A 14,491-nucleotide genomic window follows, 5' to 3' on the forward strand; every position below is an offset into this window, starting at 1 on the left:
CTGTGAAACGACAGCTCCTTGCTTGCTTATACCACCACTTTTGAGATTTGGTGTGACTGACACTTGTACGCTAGCGTTGTCGTATCCTGGCTATCTTCACTGTGGAATAACATCAGAGGGTATGGCTTGATTGGCTACCCCAGATTGGTGGTGCACAGGCTGAGTAAACGTACGATGCAGTGGGTACTAACTCTTCCACCGTTCAAGTCGAAAGTGGATGCTGAAGTTGGCGAGGTTGTGGTGAAGATTGAGCAGTCGCTCATCGTCCAAACACCCTCTGTTGAAGATTTCAAGGTGATTCCTCCTACTGGGCTGACGGATGATCTGATCACGCATTACATGGATGAATTGAGCGATCTTAAACATTCAGAGTGGGAAAATGGCAAGGTCTCTGGTGCCGTGTATCACGGTGGTGACGACGTTATCGACATCCAGGCAAAGGCTTTCAAGACCTACTGTGTAGCCAACCAGCTCCACCCAGATGTGTTCCCAGGAGTGCGCAAGATGGAGGCCGAGGTTGTCAGCATGGTGCTTCGCCTGTTCAACGCACCACAGTCAGGTGTTGGTGGCTCGTCCTCAGGTGGTACTGAGTCGCTACTATTGGCTTGTCTAAGTGCTGCGGTGTATGCGAAACGTCATAGAGGTATTAAGCATCCAGAGATGGTTATACCAGAAACTGCACATGCTGGGTTTGATAAGGCTTCTTACTATTTTGGTATAAAGCTGCACCACGTCCCATTGAATCCAAAGACTTTCAAAGTGGACGTTAGTCAGATGGAGAGATTTATAAATGGCAATACAGTGTTGTTGGCAGGGTCTGCTCCAAACTTCCCACACGGTATCGTCGATGACATAGAGGCCATAGGAGCATTGGGCGTGAAGTATAACATCCCAGTACATGTGGATTGTTGCTTGGGCTCGTTTATTGTCTCCTACATGGCCAAAGCTGGCTTTAACGAGCTGAGACCTTTTGACTTCCGTGTTCCAGGAGTTACTTCCATCTCCTGTGATACACACAAGTATGGATTTGCACCAAAGGGATCCTCAATCATCATGTACCGTAATAGAGAGCTCCGTGCGTCTCAGTATTACATCAACTCTGAGTGGGTAGGTGGACTGTACGGCTCTCCAACGTTGGCAGGCTCAAGACCAGGTGCACTTATGGTTGGATGTTGGGCAACGTTGTTGAAGATTGGTGACGATGGCTATACAAAGAGCTGTAGAGATATCGTTGGTGCTGCCAGAGATCTGAAGACAAGAATCAGAAAGGAGATTCCAGAGCTGTCCATAATTGGTGACCCACTGTGCAGTGTTGTGTCGTTTAAATCTGACGTGATCAACATCTATGAGCTGTCTGATCTGTTGTCAAAGGAAGGATGGCATTTGAGTACTCTTCAAAAGCCACCAGCTCTGCATTTGGCTGTTACAAGACCATCCATTGGTTCTGTTGATGAGTTGATACAGACATTAAAGACTTGTATAAAAAAATTGAACCACGACGGTGTTGTTAAAAGTGACACTGCTGCCTTATACGGTGTTGCGGGAAGTGTTCAGACTAGTGGTGTTGCAGATAGATTGGTGGAAGGTTTCCTTGATACTTTGTATAAGGTGTGATATTCGATATTCAGCTATGTCATTGTCCGTTGCTTCTCTTTGAATACATTTGTTTGATTTACAGCTGTAGGTATATAAAGAAGTGCTACAATTGCTATCCAGTGTGATACAAGCTTATGTTTTCTTCTTATGTGGGCCATTAGCCTTTGTCTTTGTATCAGATTTGTCTTCAGGCTCTTCAGCATTATCAGACTTTTCAGCACTGTCAGACTTTTCAGCATTATCAGACTCTCCAAAGCTCTCCCCAGCACCCTCTTGTGTCTCCTCCCAAGCTGCAAACTCCCTTCTCAACCTCAAGATATCGATGAATCCCACTCTTGTTTCCACAGGCTTGAACATCACATTTGCACCTTTGATCTCATCTTCAACAACAGCATCCCTCATCAGGATTGGTCTCAGCAAACCCCTCGATACCACGCGGCCGTCATCAACAAGGCTCAGCTCCTTGTTTCCCCTTGGTAGAAGCAGAGCACTCACAAGATACAGGAGCATACTCAGCCCAACCTCTAATGCAATGTCGTTCGGGAACGGGATTGAGGATCTATGAGTCTTGACGAAATTCGTATACTCATAAGATGAATAACCAGCGTGAAGCAGCAGAACAGTGGCAAAGACCGAGATATAGTTCACCATAGCAGGCCAATTGGTGTGTGACGGTGATTACAGTCTCTTTCCACGGTGGTTGTATGCGTTAGCTTGGGGAGTAAATGGATTTGGTGATGAATCTCCGGCAACAACACCCGTACACCAGGCGCATGGATGTGTACCAACATCTTCATCTACAGGTTTAATACTGAGGGAAAGTACGGTCAATTGACACGTATAAGGCTAACTAGACGTTTAGTGATTGCTACATGAGTGGACATATGAAGCTGATTACTGTTCTAAGGCCCATTTGATCAGAGATTTATATCCTTGAACTGCTTCGAGGAGGTCATCAGTAGAGATGTGCTCAGTAGCACTGTGGGCAACATGGATGGTGCCAGGCCCGTATAGCAGCTTGTGTGGGATTTGCTTCTTTGCTAGTCCAAATGCATCTGTTCCGTAAGCCAGGACTATGCTTTCGAACCCTTCAACGTCGTAGTCGAAGTATACAGGTGGTAGTTTATGAGTGCCTGTAAACTCAACACGGTCTGAATGGCCAGTTCTGTCAATTGCGTCTTGCACCAAAGCATCGATCAAATCGATACCATTGGTCACTCTGAAGAGCAGCTGTGCACTGGAATTGGCGGAGATGACATTGGCAGCAGCACCTCCTTCGATAACACCAACGTTTAGGGTTGTATTGCCCAAGAGCTCATCACTTGGCCATTCAATGCCTCTTAAATTGGACAGGATGTCGATCAGTATCCCGTTGGCATCGATTCCAAGCTCTGGATATCCGGAATGGGCTGCCAAACCATTGACTTTGAGGGAGCCACCGTAGACACCCTTGTGTCCCACGCCTAGCTTCAACTCTGTAGGCTCTCCAAAGATCACAGTGTCCCAATGGTAATCGATATTTGCCTCTATGTAATTGATGCCTGCACCACCTGCTTCCTCACCAACATCGAATAAGATAGACACACTGCCTTCTCCCAATGTGTCAAGCAGCTCCAAGAAGGCAAACGTCTGTGCAACGACCGATGCTTTATCATCAACCGACCCACGACCATAGATCTGATAACCGTCCTCTGATAAAGAGTAGTTGAGAAACGGAGGTACTGTATCGATATGAGATACCAGCAACACTCGTGTTTCATTCACCGCACCTTTATATGCCAAAAGGTTGAATCTATCCTCAGAGACTTGCTGACGATCCACTGTCAGCCCTCTTGAAGTTAAGTGAGCTTCAAGCACCTGGCCAACCTCTAGTTCATATAGAGTGACGGACGGAATCTCGACAAGAGTCCTGTGCAGTTGAAACAACTCGTCAATCGTAGAGTTGTTCAATCCATGTGTCGAGTTGTAACGATAGTGCAAGGTTTGATTGCTTGTTGAACTTCCGGTGTAGTCATATTGGCCATAGCCACCTAGAACAGGTAGGATGAATCCAATAACTTTTTGCCAAAACATCTTTGGTTTCAGGACAATTGTGTTTGAAGTTTATCATCGAAGCACAATAGGCTTATTTATAAAGACATCGAGGTTTATACAACTTTCTGTAGACTTTCGATAAAATAGCCACATTCGGGTACATTACCGACCGCATGGGGACGAGATCTTCATGGCCTTATGAGACGACAATCACGTCATTGCAAGGGTTCAGTGCTGATATCATGGGGAACATACCGTCGTTGTGTATGCGTGGTTACGTCTAGCAGTGTCAGGGTGCAATGAGAGTGTTAGTAGCATTGAGCATGGTGATGATGCTGCTGATGCTGTTGCTGCTACTGATGCTGTTGCTGCTACTGATGCTGTTGCTGCTACTGATGCTGTTGCTGCTGATGATGATGCAGATACTCACAACAACGCCAATGGTATTCTCATGATCAAATAAATACCAAGATTTACACCAAGGCCACCAAACAGCAAACACAGACACCTCTGTGATGTCTAAACCTGACCATTACCGCATACACAAGCCATCACCTTCAAACCTGCAGCCCATAGGGTCCTCCACTTAAAAGTGTAACACGAGATCGTGAGATATAACAACAACCAACACAACACCCACAGCGCACACTCGCCAGGCCAATCTCTACACGACACTCCACCCACCCACCACACCGTCAATCACATCCTCAAACAACCAACAACTTACATCCATTGCTTATTGAACAGCATCAGAAAAGACCTGGGGAATAATCACGTGCCCAAACAATGCGTGCTCATCACGCACAGCAATTCCCAAAACGGAAGTCAACGTTGCGTGGCCCACATTGTCTCGTTTCTTTTTCCTCGTCCTCTTCACAGTGCACGTTGTCTACACAAGCGGTGCTATATGGGGGCCAAAGGCCAATTGGACGAGAGCTCAAGTGGACGATGACAGCTGTGAGACCACCTGAGTGGGGCCCACAGGGTGCTGTTTGCACAGTTCCTTCTCACCCTGTGTATCCTATCTCTTTGCTTACATAAGCACCCGAACACCACCGATCTTCTTTTCTTTTTGTGATTTTCTTTTTGTGGTTTTTCCTTCTCATCGCTGAGAAAAAAAAATTTGCTGAACTACAAAGAGAAAAATTTTTCCCTCAACTTTTTTCTCTCTCTCTTTTTCTTCTTACCGCCAACTCCATCAAAACAAAGAACACAACCAACTAAAAATGGCTGATTCTAAGCAATCCGTTGAGGTTCTTAACGAGCTTTTCCAAAAGTTGTCCGTTGCTACTGCCGATGAGGTTGACGTTGCTGCCACCAACGTCTCCTCCTTCTTGAACGGTTCCATCATTGAACACGATGTTCCAGAAGAGTTCTTCAAGCAGTTGAAGAAGTCTGTCTCCGACAAGAAGGCTGCTGCCAACGCCTTGGAGGCTGTTGTTCACATCTCATCCGAGAACAACTTGTCGCCATCTGTCGAGCCATTCATTGTTGACTTGGTTCCAGAGATCTGTAAGAAGGCTGGTGAGAAGGACCAGGCTGTTAGAGAGAAGGCTGCTAAGGCCCTTGTTGCCATTGCCGGCTCTGTCAACCCAAGAGCTGTCAAGGCCCTTTTGCCACACTTCACCAAGGCTCTTGAGGAGACCAACAAATGGCAAGAGAAGGTTGCCATCTTGGCCGCCATCTCCGTTGTCGTTGAGCACGCTGAGGAGCAAGTTGCCCTTAGAATGCCTGAGTTGATCCCAGTCCTCTCTGAGGCCATGTGGGATACCAAGCCAGAGGTGAAGAAGGCTGCCACTGCCACCATCACCACTGCCACCACCACTGTCCACAACAAGGATATTGAAAAGTTCATTCCAAAGTTGATTGAGTGTATTGCTAAACCAACTGAGGTTCCAGAAACTGTTCACATCTTGGGTGCCACCACCTTCGTCTCTGAGGTTACCACTGCTACTTTGTCCATCATGGTTCCATTGTTGTCCAGAGGTTTGGCTGAGCGTGACACTGCTATCAAGCGTAAGGCTGCCGTTATCGTTGACAACATGTGTAAGCTTGTCGACGATCCACAAGTTGTTGCTCCTTTCATGGTCTTGTTGTTCCCAGCTTTGAAGGCTAACTTCGCCACCATTGCTGACCCAGAAGCTCGTGACGTTACCTTGAGAGCTTTGAACACCTTGAGAAGAGTTGGTGCCATCCCAGAGGATGACTCCATCCCAGAGGTTTCCACCGCTGGTGACAAGGAAGTCACCAAGAAGGAGTTGACCAACATCTTGTCTGAGAACAAGATCGAGGTTGCCCCAAGATTCGCCCTTGTCCTCGACTACGCTGCTAACATTGCCGGTGACTTGATTGACGAGCGTGTCATTGACCAAGCTGCTTGGTACGAGCACTTGACCAACTACTTGACCGTCTTCTTGCACGAGAAGGAGGCTAAGGCTGACATTGACGAGTGGAGAAAGCGTGCCATTGACAACATTCCACAACCACCATCTTTCGAAGATGAGGATGATGAAGGTGAGGACTTGTGTAACTGTGAGTTCTCCTTGGCTTATGGTGCTAAGATCTTGTTGAACAAGACCCAACTTAGATTGAAGCGTGGTAGAAGATATGGTTTGTGTGGTCCAAACGGTGCTGGTAAGTCCACCTTGATGAGAGCTATCGCTAACGGTCAAGTTGAGGGTTTCCCAACTCAAGAGGAATGTCGTACCGTTTACGTCGAGCACGATATCGATGGTACTCACGCTGATACCTCTGTTGTTGACTTCGTCTTTGAGGACGGTGTTACCGGTGTCTCCAAGGAGACCATTGAGGACAAGTTGAGAGAGTTCGGTTTCTCTGATGCTATGATCAACATGCCAATTCAATCCCTTTCTGGTGGTTGGAAGATGAAATTGGCTCTTGCTAGAGCCGTCTTGAAGAACGCTGATATCTTGTTGTTGGATGAGCCAACTAACCATTTGGATACCGTCAACGTTGCTTGGTTGGTTAACTACTTGAACACCTGTGGTATTACCTCTATCATTGTCTCCCACGACTCTGGTTTCTTGGACAACGTTGTCCAATACATTATCCACTACGAGGGTTTCAAGTTGAGAAAGTACAAGGGTAACTTGTCTGAGTTCGTCAAGAGAGTCCCATCTGCTAAGTCCTACCACGAGTTGGGTGCCTCCGACTTGGAGTTCAGATTCCCAGAGCCAGGTTTCTTGGAGGGTGTTAAGACCAAGCAAAAGGCTATTGTCAAGGTTTCCAACATGACCTTCCAATACCCAGGTACCACCAAGCCACAAATTTCTGACATTAACTTCCAATGTTCCCTTTCTTCCAGAATTGCTGTCATTGGTCCAAACGGTGCTGGTAAGTCCACTTTGATTAACGTTTTGACTGGTGAGTTGCTTCCAACTGCCGGTGAGGTTTACGTCCACGAGAACTGTCGTATCGCTTACATCAAGCAACACGCTTTCGCTCACATTGATTCCCACTTGGACAAGACTCCATCTGAGTACATCCAATGGAGATTCCAAACTGGTGAGGACAGAGAAACCATGGACAGAGCTTCCAGACAAATCAACGAGAACGATGAGCAAGCCATGAACAAGATCTTCAAGATCGAGGGTACTCCAAGACGTATTGCTGGTATCCACGGTAGAAGAAAATTCAAGAACACCTACGAGTACGAGTGTTCCTTCACTCTTGGTGAGAACATTGGTATGAAGAACGAGAGATGGGTTCCAATGATGTCTGTTGACAACGCTTGGTTGCCAAGAGGTGAGCTTGTTGAGACTCACTCCAAGATGGTTGCTGAGGTTGATATGAAGGAGGCTTTGGCTTCCGGTCAATTCCGTGCTTTGACCAGAAAGGAGATTGAGTCCCACTGTTCTATGTTGGGTTTGGATGCTGAATTGGTTTCCCACTCCAGAATCAGAGGTTTGTCTGGTGGTCAAAAGGTCAAGTTGGTCTTGGCTGCTTGTACATGGCAAAGACCTCACTTGATCGTCTTGGATGAGCCAACCAACTATTTGGATCGTGATTCTCTTGGTGCTTTGTCCAAGGCTTTGAAGGCCTTCGAGGGTGGTATCATCATCATTACCCACTCTGCTGAGTTCACTAAGGACTTGACTGAGGAAGTCTGGGCCGTTGTTGACGGTAAGATGACTCCATCTGGTCACAACTGGGTCGCCGGTCAAGGTTCCGGTCCAAGATTGGAGAAGAAGGAGGACGATGAAGACAAGTTTGATGCTATGGGTAACAAGATCAACGCTACCAAGAAGAAGACCAAACTTTCTTCTGCGGAGTTGAGAAAGAAGAAGAAAGAGAGAATGAAAAAGAAGAAAGAGATGGGTGATGCCTACGTCTCATCTGACGATGAGTTCTAAGCAGTCTGAAGTATTGCAGAAGATGATGAAGAGTTTGAAACTTTTGTTTGATGGTAATTTTCTTTTCTTTTCTTTCTTTATGTTTTAAATGAGCGTGGCAGCAAAATTTGAAAGATAGAGGTGCATATATGAGAGCCATTTGCTGCGGTTGATGGTCCTTTGTCATGTTTTGGTGGTTATATACATACATTATCTTTATTGACTGTTTCATTTCTCTTTGGGTTTCGATTTCAACTGTTTTGTGGATTTTAACCTTACTAGTTTATGATCGTTAGAAGAGCTTAAATTAATAAGAATTTTGATATACTATCTTGATGTAGGAAGGAGGTGCTAGCATTGTAATGGGGTCTATGGATGTCTAGAAAGGTTTAGATGACTGTATAGACACATGCTTCTGACAACAGTTATTAACAATGTTGAATTTTGTCTCAATGCCTTCGAAGATGGATAATGATGGTGACAGTTCTAGTTGATAATGGAACGTGCTTAGCACATTTTAACGGCTCAGACGTGCTTGTCGAATGAGTGACAAGTGATTAGTAATTCACATCCTCTTTAGCTTAATGGAAGCCGGTGAATTTAAACAAAACATGAGTATGTATGACGAGTTATAACCTGTTCGGTTGCACCATTTCTACTCTCCAGCTTAAACACTGGTGATACAACTATGTACGGGTTAAACAGGCACAAAGAGCATTGCCAGATCGTCACTGGCATCTGCTGAGATGACTGGTCTGTAGTGGAAATACTCCAAAGATTTTTGCTGTCCATGAAAGAAGTGATACACTTCGCTAATGTTACAAGCTCCAACTAGGCGTTGATGGCCTTGAATTATAGCAATTATATAATTCTGGCCTATAATGAGTGAAAAAAAACAAATGGTCCCTAGCAGGATCGAACTGCTGATCTTGGCGTTATTAGCACCACGCCTTAACCAACTGGGCCAAGGGACCGTACTTGGTGTTCGGAAAAGTTCACAGTTACCCGACCACAGAATGGACTGTCAGGTAGGGTAATATTGACCTACAAAAGTTTCCTAATTAGGATATCTCATCGCTTACGTAATAAAAGTAATTGGAAAAAAAATTTCGAGCCCTCATCATCTCTTCAACTTTCCATGTTTATATACCTTGAAGCATTGCAAAAGGCGTTGCTAATCGGACGTTAAATGGCTATCAAATCTGTGAAAAAGGGTGCTGCCACACCAGCACGTAAGCGTAAGATTGAAGATGAAAGCATCTCCAATGTATCAGCCGAAGAATCGCAGGAAGAGCAGAGTGAAGATGAGGATTTCTCTGTTGAAGGATTAATTGACGATGATGAGCCTTCCGATGACGAGGAGGTAGCTGGTGAAGTGGCAACTGAGGAGCAAGAAGAGGACTCCGATGCCGAGCTGAACAAGCTTCTTGGCGAAGAGGCAGAGGAAGAAGACGAAGGTGAGGAGTCGGAAACTTCATCTGTTGACTTTGATGAGCCTGAAGAGCCAGTGTCTTTCACCGACAGACTTCAGAACTTGCACATCCGTTCGCTATCGCAAGGCTCTCAAGAGGATGGAATTAAGCTATCCAAGTATTCTGATGGTACAGAGCGTATCATCAAGCCCGAGATTGAGCCTGTCTACGAGTCTGATGACAGTGATGCTGAGAACTTCAACACCATTGGAAACATCCCACTTAGTGCGTACGAAGAGTTCCCTCATATCGGTTATGATATCAACGGTAAGCGTATCATGCGTCCTGCAAAGGGCTCAGCTTTGGAACAGCTCCTGGATAGTATTGAATTGCCAGAGGGATGGACCGGATTGTTGGATTCAAACACAGGTTCCAGCTTGAACTTGACACAGGAGGAGATTGAACTCATCGAAAAGATCGAGAGTAACAGAATGACTGACGATAGTATCAACCCTTACGAGCCAACTATTGAATGGTTCACCTCGCAAACAGAAGTGATGCCGGTTACAGCGATTCCTGAACCAAAGAGACGTTTTGTTCCTTCGAAGCACGAGGCTAAGCGTATCATGAAGATTGTGAGAGCCATTAGAGATGGTAGAATCGTTCCAAAGGAGAAGACCGAAGAACAAGTGGAGGAACAAAGTTATGATTTATGGGGTGACAACAGCGATGTCGTTGCTGATCACATCATGACCTTGAGGGCACCAAAGGTTGCACCACCTACCAACGAGGAATCATATAACCCACCAGAGGAGTACCTCCCAACAGCAGAGGAGATTGCACAATGGGAATCCACTGATCCAATTGATCGTGAACGTAACTTCATCCCTAAAAAGTTCGGCTCACTGCGTAAAGTTCCAGGTTATGAGGAATCCGTCAGAGAAAGATTCGAACGTTCTTTGGATCTGTACCTTGCACCGCGTGTTCGTCGTAACAAGTTGGATATCGACCCAGAATCTCTTGTGCCTGAATTACCAAGTCCAAAGGACCTCAGACCATTCCCAATCAAATGCTCTACTGAATACATTGGTCATAAGGGCAAGATTAGAACTCTGAGTGTCGATCCATCTGGTCTGTGGCTAGCAACCGGATCTGATGACGGTACTGTAAAGATTTGGGAGGTGTTAACAGGCAGACAAGTTTATAGCGTACAAATCGTGGGAACCAAAGATGACGACGACGAAGATAGAGTGGAGTGCGTCTCCTGGAACCCTGATGGACAATTGGGCTTGTTGGCCGTGTGTGCCGGTGAAAGTGTCTATATACTATCTCCCCCAATCTTTGGATTCGACATTGAGAACCAAGGTCGTTTGAAATTGGAGAGTGGGTTCGGTTTCAACAAGTACGGGAACGTTAAGAAGACAGGGCTAAACGTTAACGAGGACTCAGATGCCGATGACGATGAACCAGTTGTAAAGAAAGCCGAGTACGCCCAATGGGTCAAACCAACTGATAGGCTTGTTGGTGAAGGTGTTGTTTTGCAAATACAATGCCGTAAGACCGTCAAGTCCATGTCATGGCACAGAAAGGGTGATTACTTCGTCACCGTGTCTCCAGATTCTGGTAACACTGCTGTTTTGATCCATCAAATCTCAAAGCATTCTTCGCAGTCACCATTCAAGAAATCCAAAGGTATCATCTCTGATGTCAAGTTCCATCCATTCCGTCCACAGATCTTTGTCTGTTCTCAGAGATACATCAAGATCTACGATCTGTCCCAGCAAGTCCTTACGAAGAAGCTACTTCCAGGTGCTCGTTGGTTGAGCAAGATCGACATCCATCCAAGAGGTGACCATCTGATCGCATCATCTTATGATAAGCGTGTGCTATGGCACGATCTGGATACCGGTTCTACGCCATACAAGACCCTCAGATACCACGACAAGGCTGTCCGTCAAGTACAGTTCCACAAGTCCTTACCACTGTTCTGCTCAGCTTCCGACGACGGGTCGATCCATGTGTTCCACGCGACTGTTTATGATGATCTCATGACTAACCCATTGCTTGTGCCACTGAAGAAGCTCACTGGCCATAAGATCAACTCCAGCCTTGGTGTCCTGGATGCCGTCTGGCATCCAAAGGAGGCATGGGTCTTCAGTAGTGGCGCTGATGGTGTTGCCAAGTTGTGGACAACGTGATTGACATTCCCCCCAGGTATGTACATATCTTGTGATGTATGATTATACATAGCATGTCTCTTTCGTAAAACTCTGTCCCCCAGATATGTAGCCATGAAACTCGTGGAGTCCGCACCTATGGAGCAAAGGCGCTCATTGTTGAGAAACGACGTGGTCTGACGTTTACCTCTCGTCGCTCAGTGGATCCAGCACCTGGTGCTTATTACACACCTCCGCAACCCGGAAGATACACACGATACACTCCATGTGTTTCAAAACAGGACACGCACCTCCCATAGCACGACTGGCCTCCTTCTTGCAGTGTCCTTGACAACACGCTGAGTGAAATAACCACATGGTAGACGAGATCGGCTTATGCTTCAGCGAGAGCTCGCAGGCAGGGATCTGATCAACTGGGTCGCTCCTCTCTCTCGCCATGGTGGGAATCGCATGTCGCCGTTAATCGGATCAAACTCTCCTGGAAAAACCGTTCACGCAGAGACTGACGCGCGAGGCACAGCATCCTGGAGTTAAGAACATTTTTTTTTTCAGTTCCTTTGGCTATTTCGCTCATCGGTTTTTGGATGGAAAGTTTCACACCCTCCAACGGAGCACTCGAACTGATGTTTCAATAGATGGATAGAGCCAATCAGCTTGGCTCACGTTGTTATGTAGAGCCCTTAAACATTGGGAGTTCCCCCTTCAAAACAACACCAACGACGATGGGGGCCCTGCCCCCCCCCCACTAAACGGGACCACCCAACGAGCGACCCCGCGTTTACGTAATCATCCGAACTTAGGCCCTTTGGTATTCACCTCTCGAGACGGGTTTCGAGTATCGACATGTCGGAAACAGCAGATGTTTTTCTTTTTTTTGAGCTTGTTTCCGTATCCTGGTGGACCGATGGAGGTATTTTACACACAGGTGCTTGGTGTGCTTGGTGTGTGGTCATCAATTGGGGGCTCTGGGGTACATGAGTTACAGAGCGTACGGAGAGACCAGGGCGCAGAGCGCAGAGGTGGTGGAGCCGGCCTGGGACGTGTATAAAAAAGGCACCAGATCCGCCCTTTGCTTGTGGCTGAAGTCCCTCCGTTGATGTGCTCTTTTTCTTGTTCCCCAGGTCCAGCCAGTCGAAAGATACTACTATCGCACAATGCTTTCCATCCGTACTTCTCTTAACAAGATCCCACGCACGCAGCTTAAGCTCTGTGTCAGATCTCTCTCCAAGATTGCTCTTCCAGCAGTTCCAACTGCCCATGCTAAGCCAGGCTTCGAGCCTTACTTCACCGCCTCCTACATCAACGGTCAGGCTGTGAAGTCCGACTCCAAGGAGTGGTTCGACGTCTACGACCCAGCCACCGACGTTGTCATTGCCAAGGTCCCACAGTCCACCGAGGCGGAGATGGACGAGGCCATCGACGCTGCTGAGAAGGCTTTCCAGTCTTTCAAGAAGTTGAGTGTCATCAAGCGTATGGAGCTCACTTTCAAGTACGTTGAGTTGCTGAAGGCCAAGACCAACGAATTGGCTGCTACCATTGTCTTTGAGCAGGGTAAGGCCTGGTCTGCTGCCATTGCCGATGTCTACCGTGGCATTCAATGTGCTGAACACGCTTGTAACGTCTTGAAGGAGACCGAGATGGTTGGTTTGGAAGTTTCCACCGATATGGAGACCAAGACAGTCAGAGAGCCAATTGGTGTTGTCGGCTCCATCATGCCATTCAACTTCCCAGTGATGATTCCATTGTGGACCATCCCTTACATCATTGCCACTGGTAACACCACTGTCATCAAGCCATCCGAGTTCTGTCCAGGTACTGGTGCCCTCCTCGCTGAGATCGCCAAGGAGGCTGGTGTCCCAGACGGTGTCATCAACATCATCCACGGTAAGGCTCCAACTGTCACCAAGTTGGCCTCCGACCCACGTATCGCTGCTGTCACTTTCGTTGGTGGTAACAACGCTGGTAAGTACGTGCACCAAACAGCTACCAAGCACCAGAAGCGTGTCCAATGTAACTTGGGTGCTAAGAACCACGTTGTCGTCTTGCCAGATGCCGACAAGGATGCTGTCCTCAAGGGTGTTGTCAGTGGTGCTTTCTCCTCCACTGGTCAGGTCTGTCTCTCCACTGATATCCTCTTCCTCGTCGGTGAGGCCCGTGAGATGATTCCAGATATCGTCGAGACCGTCAAGCAATTGAAGGCTGCTCCAGGTTTCGAAGATGGTGACTTCGGTCCAGTCGTCTCTAAGCAATCTCTCGAGAGAATTGAGGCTGTCATTGCCGATGCTGAGGCCAAGGGTGCCGAGGTGCTCGTCGATGGTCGTTTGAACAAGCCATCTGGTGAGGAGTTCAAGAACGGTTACTTCATCGGCCCAACCGTCCTTAAGGGTGTCAAGAAGGGTATGAGATGTGTCGATGAGGAACTTTTCGGTCCTATCTTCACCATCGTCGAGGTCCCAACCATGGAGTACACCATTGACTACATCAACAAGAACGAGTTCGGTAACTCCGTTGCTGTCTTCACCCAGTCCGGTCCAGCTGCCAACAAGTTCACTAAGGAGATCAACGTCAACCAGGTCGGTGTCAACGTTTCCGTCCCAATCCCACACGCCGCCTTCGGTTTCACCTCCAACAAGAACTCCTTCTTGGGTGACCTCCACTTCTACGGTCCAACTGCCTTCAAGTTCCTCACCCACCCAAAGACCATCACCACCAGCTGGAAGAACATGGAGCACCACCCATAACTTCGCAGCAATTTGCCATAGTTATGAATTGAATGAAGATTAAAGGTTTTTAACACCTCGCTGTAGTATCAGGGGGACACCTGACCGTCCATCGGGCTCCAAGACGACACCTCAACCATCATCTGGTGGTATACCGCATCTCTTGTTCCCTATGCAATGAACTTGCGCTGCGCTGCCCG

The 14,491-nt window shown here is 47.2% G+C and overlaps 6 protein-coding genes and 1 non-coding gene across 7 annotated transcripts; 4 read left to right on the forward strand and 3 right to left on the reverse strand.

Annotated features, from left to right (window-relative positions):
* Nucleotides 1-173: 173 nt before the first annotated feature.
* DPL1 (sphinganine-1-phosphate aldolase DPL1) lies at nucleotides 174-1,703 on the forward strand (the record flags this gene model as incomplete). The annotated part of the gene is made up of 1 exon (XM_020215783.1): nucleotides 174-1,703. A coding segment is annotated over one exon (1,441 nt), but the record flags the coding sequence as incomplete, so codon positions are not given.
* CYBJADRAFT_169465 (uncharacterized protein) lies at nucleotides 1,642-2,118 on the reverse strand. The gene has a single exon (XM_020215784.1). The coding sequence runs from the start codon at nucleotides 2,104-2,106 to the stop codon at nucleotides 1,729-1,731; it is 378 nt and encodes a 125-aa protein (XP_020068464.1). The 5' UTR covers nucleotides 2,107-2,118; the 3' UTR covers nucleotides 1,642-1,728.
* Nucleotides 2,119-2,490: 372 nt separating this feature from the next.
* Nucleotides 2,491-3,611, reverse strand: CYBJADRAFT_178609 (Zn-dependent exopeptidase; the record flags this gene model as incomplete). The annotated part of the gene is made up of 3 exons (XM_020216940.1): nucleotides 2,491-3,285; nucleotides 3,319-3,522; nucleotides 3,567-3,611. 3 exons carry the CDS (start codon nucleotides 3,609-3,611, stop codon nucleotides 2,491-2,493), a joined length of 1,044 nt encoding a protein of 347 aa, XP_020068465.1.
* Nucleotides 3,612-4,746: 1,135 nt separating this feature from the next.
* Nucleotides 4,747-8,369, forward strand: CYBJADRAFT_186743 (ARM repeat-containing protein). The gene has a single exon (XM_020217229.1). It carries the CDS (start codon nucleotides 4,857-4,859, stop codon nucleotides 8,001-8,003), a length of 3,147 nt encoding a protein of 1,048 aa, XP_020068466.1. The 5' UTR covers nucleotides 4,747-4,856; the 3' UTR covers nucleotides 8,004-8,369.
* Nucleotides 8,370-8,882: 513 nt separating this feature from the next.
* Nucleotides 8,883-8,956, reverse strand: CYBJADRAFT_t141. Its single transcript has one exon. It is a non-coding gene; the product is annotated as a tRNA-Ile (tRNA).
* A 215-nt stretch (nucleotides 8,957-9,171) lies between these two features.
* Nucleotides 9,172-11,592, forward strand: ERB1 (ribosome biogenesis protein ERB1; the record flags this gene model as incomplete). The annotated part of the gene is made up of 2 exons (XM_020216941.1): nucleotides 9,172-9,214; nucleotides 9,257-11,592. The coding sequence occupies 2 exons, from the start codon at nucleotides 9,172-9,174 to the stop codon at nucleotides 11,590-11,592; spliced, it is 2,379 nt and encodes a 792-aa protein (XP_020068467.1).
* Nucleotides 11,593-12,725: 1,133 nt separating this feature from the next.
* On the forward strand, nucleotides 12,726-14,312 carry CYBJADRAFT_131648 (methylmalonate-semialdehyde dehydrogenase; the record flags this gene model as incomplete). Its single annotated transcript, XM_020213007.1, has 1 exon — nucleotides 12,726-14,312. The coding sequence occupies one exon, from the start codon at nucleotides 12,726-12,728 to the stop codon at nucleotides 14,310-14,312; it is 1,587 nt and encodes a 528-aa protein (XP_020068468.1).
* Nucleotides 14,313-14,491: the final 179 nt, after the last annotated feature.

This window comes from Cyberlindnera jadinii (assembly GCF_001661405.1).
Source record: "Cyberlindnera jadinii NRRL Y-1542 unplaced genomic scaffold CYBJAscaffold_17, whole genome shotgun sequence".
Lineage (NCBI taxonomy): Eukaryota > Fungi > Ascomycota > Saccharomycetes > Phaffomycetales > Wickerhamomycetaceae > Williopsis > Williopsis jadinii.

Excerpts from the sequence above, each read along its gene's own strand:
- CYBJADRAFT_169465 (XM_020215784.1), bottom strand. The coding sequence starts at position 2,106 with ATGCTCCTGTATCTTGTGAGTGCTCTGCTTCTACCAAGGGGAAACAAG.
- CYBJADRAFT_186743 (XM_020217229.1), top strand. The coding sequence starts at position 4,857 with ATGGCTGATTCTAAGCAATCCGTTGAGGTTCTTAACGAGCTTTTCCAA.